This window comes from Macaca mulatta, chromosome 2 (genome assembly GCF_049350105.2).
Source record: "Macaca mulatta isolate MMU2019108-1 chromosome 2, T2T-MMU8v2.0, whole genome shotgun sequence".
NCBI classification, from domain to species: domain Eukaryota; kingdom Metazoa; phylum Chordata; class Mammalia; order Primates; family Cercopithecidae; genus Macaca; species Macaca mulatta.
In genome coordinates, this window is record NC_133407.1 from 126,348,174 (window position 1) to 126,364,230 (window position 16,057).

At 39.1% G+C, this 16,057-nt stretch overlaps 1 protein-coding gene across 13 annotated transcripts in view; it reads right to left on the minus strand.

The window, feature by feature from the left end:
- Positions 1-16,057, minus strand: part of CADPS (calcium dependent secretion activator) — a 483,498-nt gene that overhangs the window by 370,555 nt on the left and 96,886 nt on the right. For all 13 annotated transcript variants that reach the window (XM_015130515.3, XM_077993272.1, XM_077993270.1 and 10 more), the window contains exon 2: positions 4,513-4,626. In XM_015130515.3, coding sequence (XP_014986001.1) covers positions 4,513-4,626 — 114 coding nt within the window. The remainder of the gene's footprint in view (positions 1-4,512; positions 4,627-16,057) is intronic.

Genomic DNA, 16,057 nt, shown 5'->3' on the forward strand with positions numbered 1-16,057 from the left:
AATGAATTTTTATGTCTTCTGCCACATTTGACACTCCCACTTTCTTGCAAATACCCCCATGTTCACTTCCAGGAAGAATCTGAGTTTTTTAAAGCTTTTTCATCCACCTATCTTCTCTGATGCCAGGACCAGCATGTGAAGAAATTAAAATCAAGCAGGGAGGTGAGGAGGTGAGCATGAGGAGGTGAGTGTGAGGAGGGAGGGAGGGAGAGAGGGAGGGCTTATATTTTGGACATTTGTCTTAAAAATAGTTAGAAAAGGTGTGGGGAACACAGAGAAATGGCTCTCTGATGCCGTATCTCAGGAAGAGGGGTGTGAGACAGAATTGCTGGGCCAGATCTCAGAGCACCCACCCCAGCCCCCAGCCCTTGGCCCTGAAAGCCAGAATTGAAGAGATTAATGGATTAATCTGCTGCCCTGCTTGATCTGCTCTGACAATCAGGGCCATCAGGAAAGGACAAAAATAAACCTGTGTGCTCCTGAGAGCCACAGGGACCTTGGTCTCCTTTCTCCCATCCCCACTCATGGCCCAGGCCTCACCAACTTGCTCTTAAGGGTGACTAGCTTTGCTCAGACTGGGCTGGATGGGCACAGATGGAAAAGGAATAGCACCTCCTCTCTCCTTTCATTTATTAAAAGATGATATTTACTACTATAGCATGCTGAGAGATCATTGCAGCACTTGGCCCTCTGTATCTGCAGATTCCACGTTCATGCATTCAACCAACTACAGATCCAAAATATAAAAAATAAGAAATAACAATAAAAAGGAATACAAGTAAAACCAACATAGTATGACAATAATTTACATAGTATTTACATTGTATTAGGTTTTATGAGCTATCTAGAGATGATTTAATGTATAAGGGAGAAGGCCAGGTATGGTGGCTTATGCCTGTAATCCCAGCATTTTGGGAGGCCAACGCAGGTGGATTACTTGAGCCCAGGAGTTCAAAACCAGCCTGATTAACATAGTGAAACCCTCTCTCTACAAAAAAAAAATATAAAAATTAGTCTGGCATGATGGCATGCACCTATAGTCCTGACTACTTGGGAGGCTGAGGTGGGAGAATTACTTGAGCCCAAGAGGTGAAGACCATCATGGGCAACATAGCAAAACCCTCTCTCTACAAAAAATACAAAAATTAGTCTGGCGTGGTGGCATGCACCTGTAGTCCAACTATATGGGAGGCTGAGGAGGGAGGATCACTTTAGCCCAGGAGGTTGAGGCTGCAGTGAGCTGTGATTATATGACTGCACTCCAGCCTGGGTGACAGAAGGAACCCTGACTCAAAAAAAAAAAAAAAAAAAGAAAAAAAGTATATGAAAGGATGTGCATAGGTTATACACAAATACTATGCTATTTTATATCAGGGACTTGAGCATCTGAGGATTTTGTATTTGAGAAGTCCCGGAACTAATGCTCTGTGAATACCAAGTAATGAATATACTGCCTTAGCAAAACAAGACCAATATCAAAAACTGACTTTTTAAAGTACAGAAATCCTAGAACATTTTGAGATTACTGCTGTTACACTATTTTTTAATGTCATTGCTGTTGGTAAACTGGAATGTGAAGTTGTGGCATTGTAGGGTGGAGTGTGTGTGTATGTGAAAGAGAGAGAATTTGGAAGGAGGATATCTGTTGGTTTTGTCTGCTGAGCATATATTCCCCCCGTTTTGGTAAAAAGCAGCCTAATGTTTCATTAAGAAACCATTACATTCTTCCTGAAAATGGTTCCATTGAGGCTGAGACTGTACTCAGGTGCCAGAGATGGTGGCTGTCCTAAGCTTTATCCCCCAAGTCTATTTCACCCCCATCCACCGTGATTGATTTAAGAAGGGACAAATGATCCATGTCAGTCCAACTAAGTCACCCCAGGTCTTTGCTAGGGAGCTCCGTAGGGGTGTTCTCTTTGCTACTGGAGTTGCTGAACTGGTAGGATGTGCCCTGGGGCTGCTAAGGTCTTCCACATGGAGAGAAGCTGACCAAGAAGGAAGTCAACACAGGGATGAGCACAGTGGAGAGGTGCGGGGCAGATACCCATCCCGCTGGTAACTTTGGAGCCTCTGGATCCAGCCATGGCTGAATCCAGGCCTACTTGTGGACTTTTAAGTTACTTCAGGAAATAAATGTCTTTTTAGGGTTATCCAGTATGACCTAGGTATCAGTCACTTATAATCCAAAGAGTCCTGACTAAGACAGGGGCCAACGGAGAAGCAATTGGAACCCAGAATTGGGTAGAGGAAGAGACACCAGCTTCTCCGTAGCCCAAGAATGAAGGGGAAAGGAGAAAGGAAGGTGTAATCAACTTGGACAGCTCCCAAGTAAAGTGTTAACCCTTATCTCCTGATAGAGAACCTTCACTTCAGAGGATTAGACTTCCCTGGAAAAGTGAATCTAAGGCTCTGCAAAGTATTTCCTAATGAAGACAGCAGTTAGATCATTAATACCCCACATCCTTTCTTATGTTACTCAAATGCTAACATTAAATATTCAGTCATTTCTCAACGCCTGTATTCTTACCAGACAAAACCAGAAACTGTTTCAAATAAACTAGCCACTATAGAGGAAAACATTGGGATCACTATAGATGTAATGGTAATTTCCAGAGACTCATTAGCACGTTGATGACTATTAATTTTCACATTTAATTAATAGATGGAAATGACACTTTCTTTTAATTTATGCCATTAGTCAAATGAGCTTTCTAATTAAGATTTGCAATCTATAAATTTATAAACTCTGGTGAATGACTCTAAATATGGAGAACTATTGATAGGGGTCTGCTTGGCCTGACAAGGCTTCTGCCATTACTCTCCCACTGGCTTTGAGAACTTGAACAAAGAGGGAAAATTAATTTCATCCCTGGGCAGTTTCTAAACAAAACCTTTGTTAAATATATTCAAGTTATTCACTATCATATATCACTGTGATTCCAAATCTCATTTCTACTCCCCGTGAAATTCAACCAAAAAATTGTACCACATCAGATAAAGCAGCAAGTTTGACACTCATTGGCGATAATGAATGATACTTGTAAAATTTTTAAAGATTTAAATTTGGACAACTGTAAAAACAAATTTGACTTCTAAAATAGATCCAAATAAAAATTTCATGAAGAAAGTGGCGTGTAAAAGGAGTCTGTGGTTGGTCCCAGGAAACATCACGAAGATTATTTACTATTAAATGCTAATTAGCAAACCAATCAATAATATTTTCACAAGATCTAATTGCAGTCCTACTCTCTCCATGAAGGAAGGAGTCAAGTGCTTTAGCAAGTGGGAAGAAGAGTTTTGCCAAATCAGGATTTTGCCTCTACTGAGGCTTCAATCAATTAACATATTGAAAGCATCTGTTGTGGGCTGACTCAGATGGGGAGACTAAGTACGTACTTAGAGCACCAGCAAAGTAGGCACACCAACGTTTGTGTTTTGAGATAATTTTCTATCTAATAAATAAAGGAAAGAAGGAAGGAAGGAAATCAGTGAAACAATCCTGGGGGAAAATCAGATTTTGTTAGGTTTTCCTTATACCTAGCTTAAGGTTTATCATTATTACTGTGAATTGTATATAGCAGGATATCATAACCTTTCAGTGCTTAGGAGCTGGGCTCTAATGGTTGTCATCTAGGCTTTACAACACATCAGACATTTGGGGCATGGATTCCAAACACAGAGAGAATTTACCTGGTTCACATTAAAATCGATTAATATAAAATAAAATGTCACTCAGTGACCAAATAATCATATTTGAAAATATGTATATGAGGAAAGCATTGCCAATATGAAGGTTTGGCATGTCCATTTCATAATCATGTACAAATAATAGCCAATATACACACTAAGAAAGAACAATTATAAAATTTAAAAATATTTGCAGAAATACAAATCCACTTTACTGATAAACTTCTGAGGTCTAGTGGTGACAATTTACCTGTAATACATATTCAGAACATGTTCTCTCTTTTGTAGATTTTCTCTAGAGAATGGCACTGCATTTTGGACAGTGGTCCCAGCTCCAGATACGCAAGCAGCATTTTAGAAAAAAGAATAAGGAAGTTCATGAAGCCACCATCCTTGGGAGGTGCTAACATCCTTTAAAAATAGTATAAGTGGTGAGAAAAATACTCCTGACTCAAAGTCATAGGTTGTGATTTTTCATAGCTGGTGACCTTGAGTAATTAATTTAACGTCTCTGAGCCTCAGTCTCTTCATCAGTAAAATGAAAATACAATCAGACCTAATTCATAAGACTGTTATATCTTGTATGAAATACAATCAGTATATTGTCGGGTATAAAACTCCGTTGTTAAATAGTAGCTTACATTTAGTTTTCCCCAAAACAAAATACTGTTATTTCTTAACATTGTAACCAATCACCAACCCCTTTGCCTTAGGAGGGATGATCTTGTAGTAAACCAAAGCGATTGTCCCCATTGCCCTGCAGCTCAGACTCCCCAAGCCTGGGGCTTGAGTAGTTTTGGTGTTCTTCCGCACAGCGATTCTCACCTCATAGTAACTCTGCACAGCGTTCATGAAGGCTTCGTCAGCCATGATCTGGGTTTCCCCATTGAGGAAAGCCTGAAACCTGTCCTTGACTGTCTGCAGCTGCTGTTTGCTGATCTGTAAGAAACATAAAAAGAGGGGAATGTGAGCACTTGTTCCAGACAAGGATCATGGATGTTTTATGCTGAAGATGCCAGGCCCTTTGGTGTACTGGAGCTGGCTTGTACAAGTGTGTGAAAGCTGATTAGGGAATCTGCGGAAACTTCTGTGAGCCAGTGTTAAACACAGCCATTATTTTAAAATAATATAAATACATTATATTAAAAACAAAGTTAATACACTTTCAATACTTAAAATTCATTGCCTCCTAGTTATTTTACCACATTTCACTTTTCTCAGCGCTTCTGAGGTTACTTACACCTATGGCATTTGCATGAGGGAAACTCTATATAAGGGAGTGCTACCACCCATCTCTTCCCAGCTCCACATTCAGTGTTGTCTTATTGGCAGCTTCATATCAGCCAAGGTGGGAGTATTTATACCATGGAAATTGGCAAATACTACAAAACAGTTTTTGTTTTTTTTTTCTCCTGAGAGATGGTTGTTAAACATGTAATAGCAAGCACAGCACTGCACATGCCCCTCTGGTGGTCTGAAATACCTTGATAAATGAAGTATGACCATATGCAGTGGTTTTCAAACCTTATTGTTGTTGGTACATCCATGGTCACATGACAGACGATGTTTGGGTACAGGATACACCTCTGGGTTGTGGCATAGAGAATTTGGGTACTAGGTTATGTGCAATTCCTTGCTTATCAATCCCACGTTTCTTTGCTAGGAAAACATTCCTAAAAGATTCATACTCATTCCTCCTCCTCACCCCTTATCTGGTTCTATATCACCATCCATCAGGTATCATTGCAGGCAGCACTAATTTATTAAGCCCTTCCCAGCCCCTAGGCTAGGGGCAGATCTTCCTGCTTTGTGATTCCACAGCACACTGTTTATTTAACTGCTTGATGATGATTAAATTTGTTACATGATGTGTCTTTTCTTGCTATCTTATTCATCGATGTTTTCCCAGGGCATAGCTAACTGTGCCAGTTACATGTGCCAGACACTCAGGGTTGATTGCATGAATGAATGAATGGAGTGTACGCAAGACATGTTATTTTCAGGTATCTTTTCATTGGTTCTAATTTATATAAAATATGTATATTAAAAAGTCAGCCAAAATTTTGCTGTTTTAAAAGTTAAAAACTTTTAACTCTGAAAAAGTTAAACTTTTTATAAAAAGTTATGCTTTATAATTGATCATGAGAAATTACATCTGAGAACCACTGTTAGAGTGGAAAAAGTAAGAAGATCAGTCCAGTACCAGTTCTGTTGGCCACTATGTCATCTGGGAAAAGCTACTTATATTCTGCATTGACCTGTGAAGAGCCAGCCTTTCTGGATCAGGGCTGGGTTTAAATAAATTTTATCTCATCCTTAGTTTTCTCACTTGGAAAATAGTGGTGATTCTAATTACCCACTGTCCTGGGATAGTTGTAGTTATTCAATAACATAATGAGTTCTTTTAAAATATTAAAACTTTTTATATAAATCCAAGTGATTTTACCATTAGAGTCAATATAATTAGAAAATAAAGTTTAACACTTTAGGAGACTCAAAGCCAGCATGAGTTTTGACTCAGTCAATAAACAAAACTAAAACAGAATTTTGTTTGTGACAGAGATGGAAGCTGGGTGCTTTCATTAATTTTTGTATCTTTGGAAGAAGTTGGGGAAGAGTGAACTCAAGGGTAGATTAAAAGGGGTTAGAAAGTTATCAGACTCATATTTGTTACATTCGAGGGCACCACTATTTAATGTTAGCCACATGTATAATTTTAAGTTTTATAGTAGCCACATTAAAAAACAGAAACAGGTGAAATGAATTTTGATATACTTTATTTAACTCAGTATAGCCAAAATAATGTTTCGACATGTAATAAGTATATAAATTATTAATGAGACAGTTTATGTTAAAAAAAAATGCTACGCCTTTGGAATCTGGTGTAGTTTACCCTTACAACATATCTCAATTCAGAGTAACCAAATTGCAAGTGTTCAATAGCCACAGTGGCTAGTGGCTATTGCACTGGACCAGTTCAGACCTAAAGCATGGAATAAACTCACTTCTAAGTTGCTTAAGCTTTCCTGCTCTGACCCATGGATACTGATATGTGAAATTGAAGAGAAAATCATAGTTATTTTTTATGTGCTTGAAACCATTTGAACTGAAATATTAGGTAGCAGTTGGTTTGCTCATAAAAATGATACCTATAACATAAATTTATTTTAAGCAGACCAGCCTTAATCTAGTTCACAAATCCTAACAGTATAGGACCAACCAAGGCATCTTACAGGATTTCTTGCTCAGAATTCCTTCTAAAACAGTGTCAATACCAGCTTTGTGTGATTTTGGGAGTAGGGTGGGATGACAGGGCAGGAGAGGAATGGAGGCCTATAGACCTCGCTTTTGTCTTAAATGATTAAGTAATTGAAATAAAATTATGCACACACCATATGAATGTTCAAGATTGATTGTTGACCCAGGCCTAATCTATTATCTCTCTTACCTTTCCTTAAATAAGCATAGTACTCATTTAGTTAAGAAATATTTGGCCGGGTGCGGTGGCTCATGCCTGTAATCCCAGCACTTTGGGAGGCCAAGGCGGGTGGATCATGAAGCCAGGAGATCAAGACCATCCTGGTCAACACGATGAAACCCTGTCTCTACTGAAAATATTTAAAAAAAATTAGCCGGGCATGGTGGCGGATGCCTGTAGTCCCAGCTACTCGGGAGGCTGAGGCAGGAGAATGGTGTGAACCTGGGAGGCGGAGCTTGCAGTAAGTGGGAGATCACACCACTGCACTCCAGCCAGGGCAACAGAGCGAGACTCCATCTCAAAAAAAAAAAAAAAAAAAATTTATAGAGCACCCACCCTCTGCCCAGCCCTGCACCAGACACTAAGCGTTCAGTGGTCAACACACACAACCCCTGATCTCACCCATTATTTCTTAGGGCTGGGCACTAAGGAATCAAAAGAAATAAGGGCTTTTCTTCAGGGATCTTATAGTCTAAGTGGAGAGGAAAAGGCAAACAAAAAAGCACATAAAATTATGATTCAGGATTTCAGAGAAAAGAAATTACAGAATATAAAACTCTCAATGGAGAAAGGAACTAAGGAACTTCAGGAACATTAATTTTAGTCAAGTTCAGAGAACACACATCACAAAGCCACACAAAGCATCCCTTGCTTCCCTAGTCACATTAAGCTGTCAGCAGGAGAGTTGGGGGCATGGACTTCAGTGGCAGAACTTTATGTCTAGGTTTTGCCACCTACTGGTTTATAATTCACTACTTTTCTCACCGCTAATTCAACAAGCCTAGTGTTTATTTACTCAACTCACTAGCCGTGTCTCCCTGGGCAAATGACTAACCTCTCTAAAGCTCAGTTTTCTCATTGGTAAAATGGGGCCAATATTGACCTCACAGGGTTGTTGTGAAGATCAAGATAAGCAAAATACTCACTGCAGAACTTAGTACAGAATGAATGCTCAATACATCTTTGCTACTGTGATGATTCATTCTCATCTTTATTTTTAAAAAAACAAACAAACAAACAAACAAAAACAGAGTCTCACTGTTGCCCAGGCTGGAGTGCAGTGGTGTAATCTCGGCTCACTGTAACCTCTGCCTCCTGGGTTCAAGTGATTCTCACGCCTCAGCCTCCCAAATAGCTGGGACTATGGGTGCGCGCCTCTACTAAAAATTTTTGTATTTTTAGTAAAGATGAGGTTTCACCATGTTGGCTAGGCTGGTCTCGAACTCCTGACCTCAGGTGATCCACCCGCCTCGGCCTCCCAAAGTGCTAGAATTATAGGCATGAACCACTGTGCCCACCCTAATTCTCATCTTTGAGTGTTTGCACATACTGTTCCCTTGAGAATGCCTGCCTCTGGGGACATTTCACATGTACATGTCTTTAAATTTAGTGCATGCACTCCCTTCCAGACTCCTCAGGTGGAGGTCGCTGTTTTCTCAGCATTTTGTTCACAGTCCTATGGGTGCATGTTTTATGTGGTGAAGTAGTTATTTATTTAAACTCAAGTGCTCAGAGGCAGAATCATGAGTCAGGAGTTGAGAGCACAGGCTTGGCGTCCAAGAGACGCAGGTTCAAGTCCTGGTGATACCACTCACTTCCAAGCTGGATGACCTTAGGCAAGCTACTTTCTCTAAGCCTTGGTTCCTCCTTAAAAAATTTGGATGATAAAACCGACCTCCTAAAGTTACTAAAAAGATGAAAAGGAAATGAGGTAACATATCTCAAGATCTCAGCACATGGCCTGCAAAAAACAAGAGCCAAATGATAAGGGGCAGATGATAAACTCAATGGCCTCCAAGGCCCTGCATGGCGTACCCTGACTTTGACTCGCTCCACTCTGCTCTTTACTCACTCTGGTAGCCAGCACACTGTTGTCTTTTTTACTTCTTAGCTGTGCCCCGACTTTTCTTGCCTGAGAGCCTTTGCCCTTGCTGTTCTCTTCGCCAGGGATGTTCTTCTGGTTTTCCCCATGGCTGGCCCCTTAGGATTCAGCCGAGCCAGCATATCCTGGGAAGCGCTTCCCTGACCATCCAGTCTACAGTAATGTTCCCCTAGCTAATCTCTGTCATAGTGCCCTGAAACCTGAGCATTTCCTGCACAGTCATTATCACAGTTAGCACTTATCTTCTCTAAGGTAAAATTATTTAATTATAACATGTACATAGAAAAATATACATTATCAGCACAGAGTATGAAGAATTCTTTCTTCTTCTTCTTCTTCTTCTTCTTTTTTTTTTTTTATTTTTAAGACAGAGTCTTGTTCTGTTGCCCAGGCTGGAGTGCAGTGGCGCCATCTCAGCCCACTGCAAACTTCGCCTCCTGGATTCGAGTGATTCTCCTGCCTCAGTCTCCTGAGTAACTGGGATTACAGGCAAGCACCACCACGGCCAGCTAATTTTTAGTAGAGATGGGGTTTTGCCATGTCGGTCAGGCTGGTCTTGAACTCCTGGCCTCAAGTGATCCACCTGCCTTGGCCTCCCAAAGTGCTGGGATTATAAGCATGAGCCGTTATGCCCAATCAGTATAAGAAATTCTCATAAAGTAAACTTTTCCAGATAACAAACTTTCATATCAAGATAAACGTTACCCAGACCCCAGAAGCTCCTGCATACTCCCAAAGTCATTCCTTCCTCCAAAAGTGACCACTAGCCTGACTTCTATTATCATAGATGAGTGTTGCCTGTTTTTGAACTTGATATCAATACGATCATACATGATGAGATTCATCCATGTGGTTAGGAGTAGCAATAGCTGGTCCCTTCTCATTGCTGGGTAGTATTCCATTTTACAGGTATACCACAATTTATCCATTTTCCTATGATGCATTTTAGGGCCTTCTTTATTTTAAAATTATACCTACTTTTCATTATCTCTCTCTTCACAAGAATGTATGTTTCACAAATACAAGGACCCTATCTGTCTTGTTCACTATTGTGCTTCTTGTTTATAGCTGTACACATCTGTCTCGTTTACTGCTATGCACACAGTGGGCTCTCAACAAATGTTTGCTGAATCAATACATGAGCTTATTAAGGGCTTAATGTATACCAGGCACAGTGTTAGGCTCTGGTGATATGACAGTATCAAGGCACAATCTTAGCTCTAGAGTTTCTCACAACTGAGTCAGAAATCACATACTCATCTTCGACTTCTTAATACCCTTTGCCAATTGCATGAGTGAATAAAAATCTTACTTAGAAGCTTGCAAAAGCCAGTCTAAGAATCAACTGTGGGACAGAGTTTGTCTCTGGTTAAAAGTTAACTGACTTAGATAGGATTGAACCCAAAAGGTGACCTTGCATGAATAAACTGAAATAATTGGCCCAGAGTACCTGACAGTACAACTTTAAATAAACAAATGAGCTTCGATGAGCTGCTTACAGAGAGAATCCTCCTGAAATAGAAATCCACCTAAAAGGATTGAATATGTATAGAAACCACTTGTGCATCAAGGTCAGAATTCGGAATTGCAGTAATGAATTCCAAGCAGAAAACCTGAAAAGATGGAAGGTGATTATTGTAGAAGAAAGTGCTGTAGCAGCGTTTGCTAGAACTATTCAAGCATTCTTGGTTCCATCTACCTCGTTAACCAAGGCCTGAAAATCCCCACTGCATTTCAGGCAGTTTGTAATTTACTGAAGCATTCTGGAGAAGTGAAATGTGATCTACAGTGAGGAGAAAACCACATGTTCTAAGTGTTGGTCTCAGGAGGGGCGATGTTGAAGTCAGAGCAAGCTCAGGTCAGATCCTAGCTCTGCTATGAGACCTTGGTCAAGTAGTTGGCTTTGGGTTTTTCCTCTGTAAATAGGGGAAAACAATATCTACTTTACAGAGTCTTTGTGAAAACTAGGTGGGATTATATATGTATAATATATATATATATAAAACATATAATAATATATAGTATCTGGCATAGAGTAAGGACTCAATAATAAAAACAATATAAGAAGTATTTTTTTCCCTATCATTTTTCTTTTATCTTCTTTCAATGCTTTTTTTATTCACTCAGCCTTTTGAAGGTATCACTGATGTGGTATTCCTTACCTCAGTCTTTCTTGGCCCTTCTATTTTAGAGGCTGGAAAGCCAGTCACCACCTTCCCAGTTTCTCTTGCAATTATAGGTGGCCATGTAATAGAGGCAGAAAACTACTGGGGGCATCTTCTGGAGAAATATTTGAAATCCTCATGAAAATGAGCATACTCGGTGGTATAACCCTTTTCTTTCCTGCTGCCCCTTCTTCTGCTGAGAATACAAATCTATTTCTACAGCCATGGTATCTATCTCATGACCATCCAGGAAAGGCCAAGAGCATCACAGAAATGTGGTCCTTACATTTTTGGGTGGCTGAACAAATGTTCGTAAACACCCATCTCTGGCTTTTTCATTAAGTGAGAAAAAAACGAATTTCTACTTGCTCAAGTCACTGTATGTTTTCTCTTACTGGCAGCCAAATGCATTCCTAATGGATACACGCGGTTTACAATAATCATGGAAGAATGCATACTTACTAAGATGCTTATTGGCTAATACGTCTCCTATTGCAACAACAACTGTACCCGAAAGAAGGGGGAAGCAATGCTTACTGTAAAAGAAGGAATCTCAAATACCTGCATTCTAAGCATAGGCAGCAGTGAGTAGAAAAATATCTTTGGGCGTACGGAGATGTTCCAGTTATATACGTAAATTAGGTCCTTTTCTACTTAAAGTATAATGTCAGCATTGTACATTATAATTTTTTTTTTTTTTTTGAGACGGAGTCTCGCTCTGGTGCCCAGGCTGGAGTGCAGTGGCACGATCTCGGCTCACTGCAAGCTCCGCCTCCCGGGTTCATGCCATTCTCCTGCCTCAGCCTCCGGAGTAGCTGGGATTACAGGCGCCCGCCACCATGCCCAGCTAATTTTTTGTAATTTTAGTAGAGATGGGGTTTCACCGTGTTAGTCAGGATGGTCTCGATCTCCTGACCTCGTGATCCACCTGCCTCGGCCTCCCAAAGTGCTGGGATTACAGGCGTGAGCCACCGTGCCTGGCCTACAATTTTTAATATAAGCCATGCTTTTTCTTTTTTTAAAAAGGAAATCATTATCTGGGAAAAAAGGAGACAGGTTTTAAAAGCTTTTCTTTATTATAGGTAATTGGAAAAATGTCAACTCAACAAGTGCTTAAAATAATCAGCTAATCTAGAGATATTACGGCAATGTTTATTTAATTTCTTTTTCTTGAAGACTTCAAAAATTTATATTAGGCCATGAATTTTATTAAGAAATAAAATACTCCCTTTCTACAACCAGACCAAATATTTTCTACTCTAAATGAAGTCCTGCTTTTAGAAAATTTAGAAATCGCCTCATCTTAACCAAATATTTACTTATTTACATAAAGTTCTTCTCAGCTTTTATATTATATATATATTTACATAACATACTCTGAAAAAGGCATTTTAAGTGAGTTTTATTTAGCTTGAAGAAAAAATCTGAAAGACTTTATCATGGCAAAATATAAATGAGTAATTCTGAAATGCAAGTTGAAGGGGAAAAAACATATTGAAGGTGGGAAGAATTACGATGAGGCTGTCACCGTGGACTTCCCTTTGGAACATGGCTTCCCAAAATTCAGCAATTCAAATAATAATTCAATTATTTAAGTAATACTCCCATGAGTATGTCCTCCCCATGTACTAACTGTACTATTTACTTTTTGTTTTTGCATTAAACATATATCAAATCACTTTCTTTTTCTTAACTAAAACTTGTTCTAAGCAGTAATATCTGAAACCATAAGCTTTATGTAGTTTTATGTAGTAACTATAGTTAAAATAAATATGTTCCATCCTCTTGCATCTATACCACATTTTACAAAGTGCTTCTTTAGAAAAAATGTCAAAGTCTGCTATATATAACAGTTCTTGTTAATTTTTTAAAAATTTAGGGTAGCAGCTGAATATAAGTTAATTATTACTTTTAAAAATTAGCTCAATTTTAGAATTATTTAATAATAGAAAGACCAATCAGCTTGCTATTCCTAAAGATCTATTTTGGGGCAGAAGAGAAAGAATAAAGACCTATAAGTTGGCCACATGATAATCTAACAAAGAGTTCTATGACCTATAGGGAAAGGAACTCGGAGACATAATTTGAACATTGATTAAGATGGGATTCTCCCAACCAACAATTATCTAGCAGAAGAGGAAAAAAAATAGGAAAAATGCATCTAGAAGGTGAGTTGGGGCTAAAGATTGGATTGAAGATCAAAAGAGAAGAGGAAAAGGATCAAAGGGGAAGAAGAGGAGAATGAGGTCTATTTTTCACCCTTCCACCCACAAAGCTCTTAAAAGTTGTTCTTTAGTAGGACAAATGTTCTACCCTTGAACCCAATAACATTTAAAAAAAAAAGAACATATTTTTCCAAGTTGGAGGTACTCAGGCAGTACTCACAAGGATTCTTCTGGTATGTGGTCAGATAAGGAGTTCTAGAGCCAAAGATCTCATTAAGAGTTAGTTGGCAAGTTGCCATCATTCTCAAACATTGTGATTTCAAGTCTCTTTCCCCTGCTAAAAATCACTGAGGACTGCAAAGAGGTTTTGTTTATGTAAGTTGTTTTATAGCTGTTAACAAATACTATAGTGATATTAAAACTGAGGAGTTTAAAATACTAACTTGTTAAAAAAAACAATAAACTCATCATATATTAAACTGAAATAATACCCTTTTATGAAAATAATATTTTCCAAAACAAAATAATAGTGAAGACTGGCAACATTTTATAGCATTGCAAATATCTTTTAGAGATTGGTAGAGGACAGTTAGATCCTAATTTCTTTCTCTGCATTCAGTCTGTTGTGAAATGCTGTTTTGGTTGAAGTATATGAAGAAAATCTGGCCTCCCACAGATAGGTTGTTGGAAAACTGAGAGATACTGTAAGAGCCTTTTCAGATAAATGGGATAGTGTTCCTGATACTATACCAAAGCCCAAGTGGTGGTATTTTCTTGAAAGTTAGATGCAATGTAAAAATCAGACACTATATCAATGAACTTTCTATACTCAATTAAAACCCATTGATCTGTCTTGCTATTTGAATGAATCTTTTACCCATAAGTGGTTTTTTAATTTTATTTTTGTTTTGTATTGTTTTTGAGACAGAGTCTCTCACTCTGTCACTCAGGCTGGAGTGTAGTGGTGTGATCTCGGCTCATTGCAATGTCTGCCTCCCAGGTTCAAGTGGTTCTCATGCTTCAGCCTCCCAAGTAGCTAGAATTACAGGCGTGCACCACCACACCCAGCCAATTTTTGTATTTTTTTTTTTTTAGTAGAGATAGGTTTTCACCACGTTGGCCAGGCTGGTCTCAAACTCCTGGCCTCAAACAATCTGCCCACCTTGGCCCCCCAAAGTGCTGGGATTACAGGCATGAGCCACTGCTCCTGGCCCATAAGTGGTTTTATTTTTAAAAAATCATACATTGGTCATATAAAAAATGAATTGTGTGAGTTATGTTAATTTTCCAAATGTTCACACATTTCATCACACAATACATAAAAAAATCTTATGACTTAATATTGCCACTGATATCAAAAAAATCTTTAGGTATTAAGAAACTGTCCAGATTATGATGGTGATTGAAATCTCAAATTTTATTATTGGCAAAAAATATTGTCAGTTGTTTTTCTTGAAATAACAGGCTCTCTCCATTTACTTTATAGAAAACATCTACGAAATACCTACATTTGTGTGTTGTTTTTCCAAGTAAAAATGATATTCGATTTTTTAAAAAGGCTTGTTTAGTTGGAAACTCAGTCAGACAAGTCCCTTCCCATGAGACAACCATTGTCCTTCCTCATGCTACCTAAGTGCTTTATGTAGTTACCATTTCATTGTATAGAATATTAAAAAGGTATGTGCCCAAGAATCAACATTTAATAAAATTAACACTTTCTATGGTTTCATCAAGGAAAGTATTCTGTGAAGTTGGCCATTTTTAAGCAGGAAGTACATGGCCACGAGAGATATAATGATTACTAGTACAGTTTGGCACCACTACCTTGGTTTGTGCGAAAGTACCAGCAGTCTTCCTCATCATTGCTTTTTCATCATTATTGATAATGTTAACATAGTGAGAAAAAAAAGCATATAATGTCTTGGCATTACTAGGAAAATCACCTTGCAGACTTCCAGGGGCATGTGGACTACGCTTTGAGAACCACTGCTCTAGTGAATCCATGATTCTGCTAGTAGTGAATCTACTACCAGCAAGGTAGTAGTCAGGAGGAGAGTGCTAGGGTATAGTCTTGGAGAAAATAGCATGAGAATATAATAAGCAGAGAACAGAACACGGTATAGGGGCTTGCATGCCAAACTGAGGGGTTGGGCTTTAATTCAAAGAATGGTGGGAAAGCATTGAAGTGTTTTACAAAGGAGAGTGACATGGTTTAAGAACACGTAGAATTGGCCGGGCGCAGTGACTCACGCCTGTAATCCCAGCACTTTGGGAGGCCGAGGCAGGTGGATCACGAGGTCAGGAGTTCGAGACCACCCTGGCTAACACAGCAAAACCCCATCTCTACTAAAACTACAAAAAATTAGCCAGGCGTGGTGGTGGGAGCATGTAGTCCCAACTACTCAGGAGGCTGAGACAGGAGAATGGCGTGAACCCGGGAGGCGGAGCTTGCAGTGAGCAGAGATTGTGCCACTGCACTCCAGCCTGGGTGACAGAGCGAGACTCCCTAAAAAAAAAAAAAAAAAAAAAAAAAAGAACATGCAGAATCAGGGAATAAGAATGAGTTCTGGGGGTTAGCATAGAATCAGGAGGATGTTTCAGGCTTGCTGTGATATTTGAAGAGAGGAGGGTCCTGAATAGTATCTAGAATCTCAGTTTGCAGAGACAGGGATAGCTAGGA